At 37.4% G+C, this 3,620-nt stretch overlaps 1 protein-coding gene across 2 annotated transcripts; it reads left to right on the top strand.

Annotated features, from left to right (window-relative positions):
- Positions 1 to 428: 428 nt before the first annotated feature.
- Positions 429 to 3,059, top strand: mettl21a (methyltransferase 21A, HSPA lysine). Of its 2 annotated transcripts, none has more exons than XM_053492694.1 (4): positions 429 to 461; positions 896 to 1,063; positions 2,320 to 2,431; positions 2,587 to 3,059. In XM_053492694.1, exons 2-4 carry the CDS (start codon positions 917 to 919, stop codon positions 2,982 to 2,984), a joined length of 657 nt encoding a protein of 218 aa, XP_053348669.1. In that variant the 5' UTR covers positions 429 to 461; positions 896 to 916; the 3' UTR covers positions 2,985 to 3,059. The 2 variants fall into 2 exon arrangements, with proteins under 2 accessions (XP_053348669.1, XP_053348668.1); XM_053492693.1 differs by lacking the exon at positions 429 to 461 and adding an exon at positions 568 to 687.
- The last annotated feature ends 561 nt before the right edge of the window (positions 3,060 to 3,620 follow it).

Genomic DNA, 3,620 nt, shown 5'->3' with positions numbered 1-3,620 from the left:
AATATATATTTTATATGTTTAATATTTGGTTAATCAGACAGAAAATCTTAACTAATCCCTAGTATGTGTTAAAAATTCATGTTAATTTATGTTATGGTCTATTTTTATAAAAACATTTCAAACATTTAAGCAGTATTTCAACTCATGCAATATGTTTGCTGGTCACTAGAGGGCGGCATTTGTATTTTTATTAAATCTAAAGCATCTTATTAAACTATAAATCAGTTTATGATTAATTACCAAACTTTTTAAATAGTATTGTTCTGAGTCGTTGCCTATGACTACAGTATAAATGTAAAACATATTCACAAATAAATTAATTGTATACATTCACGTTTTCATCATAAATAAATCTGTATTTGCCTACAGTATGAAAGTCTTCCCTCCAACCGCTAGAGGTCGCACTTTTTCTTTAATATTGCAAATGAAACACGTTTAACTCCATAGTACGCGTCTTCCAAGTAATAAAAGATTTTTTTCTAAACTATTGTTTAAATTACAGATTTTGCTGCATCTTAACATGTCGCATATCTAATGAAAAACGTGTTTATGAGATTTACGAGCCCTCTAAAAGCGCAGTGTGCAGTTAGAGTGTGTGGTTTAGGACACACCCTGCCTCGGTGGTTACTTCCGCCTCGCGCGCGCGCGGATTCGACTGGATCATTCACTTCAATACTCCTGTTTCCTGTCGGTGTTAGATTTTAAAAATCGATTCTATAATACTTTAAGCCTTTTTATTGATGAGGAGGATGAATATTAGTCGGGTTTTTACCACAGAGTTTATTAAATCAGTCCGTTTAATCTGTGCTAGTCAGTCAGTTAGCATTAGGGTGATGTAAACACTGCGCGTGACGGTTTTTGGCTGAAGTATTAATCTTATATTTTGTCTCTGTAGTTCGTGTGTTTGTTTATCCGCATGGCGCTGGTTCCGTACGATGAAAACATCCTGCCGTCTCTGGTCAAACTGCACGCGGCTTCCTCTGACTTCCGGTTCGCTGAGCGCAGCATCCGATTGGCTCAGGACTGGAGAGGAGGGGGCGTGGCCGCGGTCGTGTGGGACGCGGTGAGATGAACCGAGTCACGTGGACGATAAGCGCGCGCTCGCGCTCACTCACTCACACACACATAATTAAATACAGCATTTTATTTTAGTTGTCACAGTCACAGAGTCTCAGTTTTCACTCTTTTAATAATAATAAGATAATTTTGAATATTTTTTTATCTTGAGGTTTTAGACAACTTACAGCTTTACATTGTTAGATCTCTGACACTGGAGACTCCTTCCATACATGTTACATAAATACATTATCGCTAATGGTTTTCTTTGTGTAACCTACTGTGTAAATATATATATACATTTCAAAATTAAAATTTTATTTGTCCCAAACACAGTCATACACAGTACAATATGCAGTGAAATGCTTATACAACTGCTTGCGACCTTAAAATAAAATACTATAAATAATAAATAAATATGAAAAATAAAATAACTGGTAAATTTAACTAGAAGGAATAAAATAAAATATAAAATTCAAGTTAAAAATAAAATAACTACAACAAAATACACAAATATATAGAAAATATAGAAAGAAATATAGGGAAAAAAAACAGCTGTACAAAGTAGGTATGGATTTATGTCATTTTTGTGGAATGGAGTTAGAATAAATGGTAAAAAGAAAATGGTAATGTCCAGGGTTGTGCAATCCACATATTTAAAGTGTCTTGTGCAGTGCAAATATGCTTAAAGTGATTTATTTAAAGTGGCTTGTGATAGAGTGATTTATTGAAGTACATCAGAATCTCGCCATACAAATTTATTCTGTTCTGGAGGCGAGTTCTTAAGGTAAAATTTCGTATTGTGAAACGCATTGTACCATAGGAAATAATGTAAAAGCAGATAATTCGTTGCAGCCAAAAATACTACCAATTTCTATTAATATTATTATTTTATTACATATAAAAACAATCAAAACATTTAGAAATTACATGTAAATAAAGTATAAAATAAGTAGACATTAAGCCCCACTTAACCGACACTTTACACTTTCTGACGCAAACAAGGTTTGAACGGCTTCCGGACGTACACGCAACTTAGCCGGCGTTCGATTCGGCCTGATTCATCTGCTTGTAAAAAATTCTTGTGAAATTTCAGTTCTCATTGCAAAAATTTGTGAGGGGAGTAGTTGGTATGCCGAGGTACCACTGTATGTGACAGAAAATGTGAGGTGGTTGAACAACTGCATTTTTTTTTTACATTAAATGGGAGTTCTCTTGTATTTAACTGACCCCAACATAACTGCTGTGTCGATCCTGTCTCAGGCAGTGGTGATGTGCATGTACCTCGAGCTTGGCCACGTGAAGCTGAAGAACAGAACCGCCATCGAGCTCGGAGCTGGTACCGGGCTGGTGGGCATCGTCGCCGCACTGCTTGGTGCGAGCAAGTTAACATGGTTTAGTATAGATTTAAAGAAATATACGCAGACTCATCATAATTTATATAATGTCATCCAGGCGTTAATGTGGGTTAAGCTTTTTGCATTTGCTCCAGTTCCAGCACGTAAATCACGTGTCCTTTGTTCCCGTCAGGAGCTGACGTAACGATCACCGACCGGAGTCCGGCTCTGAAGTTCTTGGAGGCTAACGTGAAGGAGAACATTCCTTCAGACCTGCAGGAGGCAGTGCGGGTTTCCGAGCTCACGTGGGGAGAAAGTTTAGAGCGCTTTGCCTCCGGCGGTTATGACCTCGTCCTGGGAGCAGACATCGTCTACCTGGAGGAGACATTCTCCGCACTGCTGCAAACCCTGGAGCACTTGAGCTCTGAGAACACGGAGGTCCTGCTGGCGTGCCGTATACGTTACGAGCGAGACGAGCGCTTCCTGAGCATGTTGGGAAATCGGTTTTCGGTGCAGGAGGTTTACTACGATTCAGAGAGGGACGTTCACATCTACAGCGCGGTGAAGAAGAAGACAAAGCCTGAACTCTGAGGTCCTGACTGAAAGTTCTGATAACTGTCATGATGTTGTATTTAAAAATCACTTCTATTAAAATTCATAATGACAGAGAGACTTTATTTCTTAAACTTGTATCTGATGAACAGATTTATGGCATCACCTCCTGATTTATAGTAGCTAACGCATCACTCACTTACTCAATGAACACTTAGCAATGTTTAAACTAACAGGAGCTAATTATATGATAATAAGTTAGCTAACTCTCAGTGCCTTTTGCTAATCAATTTGCTGTTTCTGTTTGTACTGAATAGCTTACCAGTTCTTTTACTTTCTCTCATAACTTGTTGACACCATGGATGGTTAACAATGAGATTAGAGAGCTAGTTAGCATGGGAATAAAACCCATATAGCTCAAGTTCAACTAACATGAAATGGCTAATGCTTGTTGGGAAAGTGACTAGATAGCTCTGAATTTAGGTGTTTAGGACAAAAGCTTTAAGACAACATGAAAGAACACAAGCTCACCTTCATTACGCTTCCAACACACACAAAAATGTTGCTCATGTGTTTTGTTTAGAGATGTCCATCCAAAAATTTCTGAATGCAAGACACATAAATGTGCTAAAAATAAAAAAAAGTTAATTTTTAATTTTTATTTTTAAATAAGAA

This window comes from Clarias gariepinus, chromosome 3 (assembly GCF_024256425.1).
Source record: "Clarias gariepinus isolate MV-2021 ecotype Netherlands chromosome 3, CGAR_prim_01v2, whole genome shotgun sequence".
NCBI classification, from domain to species: domain Eukaryota; kingdom Metazoa; phylum Chordata; class Actinopteri; order Siluriformes; family Clariidae; genus Clarias; species Clarias gariepinus.
Note: the sequence above shows the minus strand (reverse complement) of the source record. Positions and strands in the feature narration are given on the sequence as shown.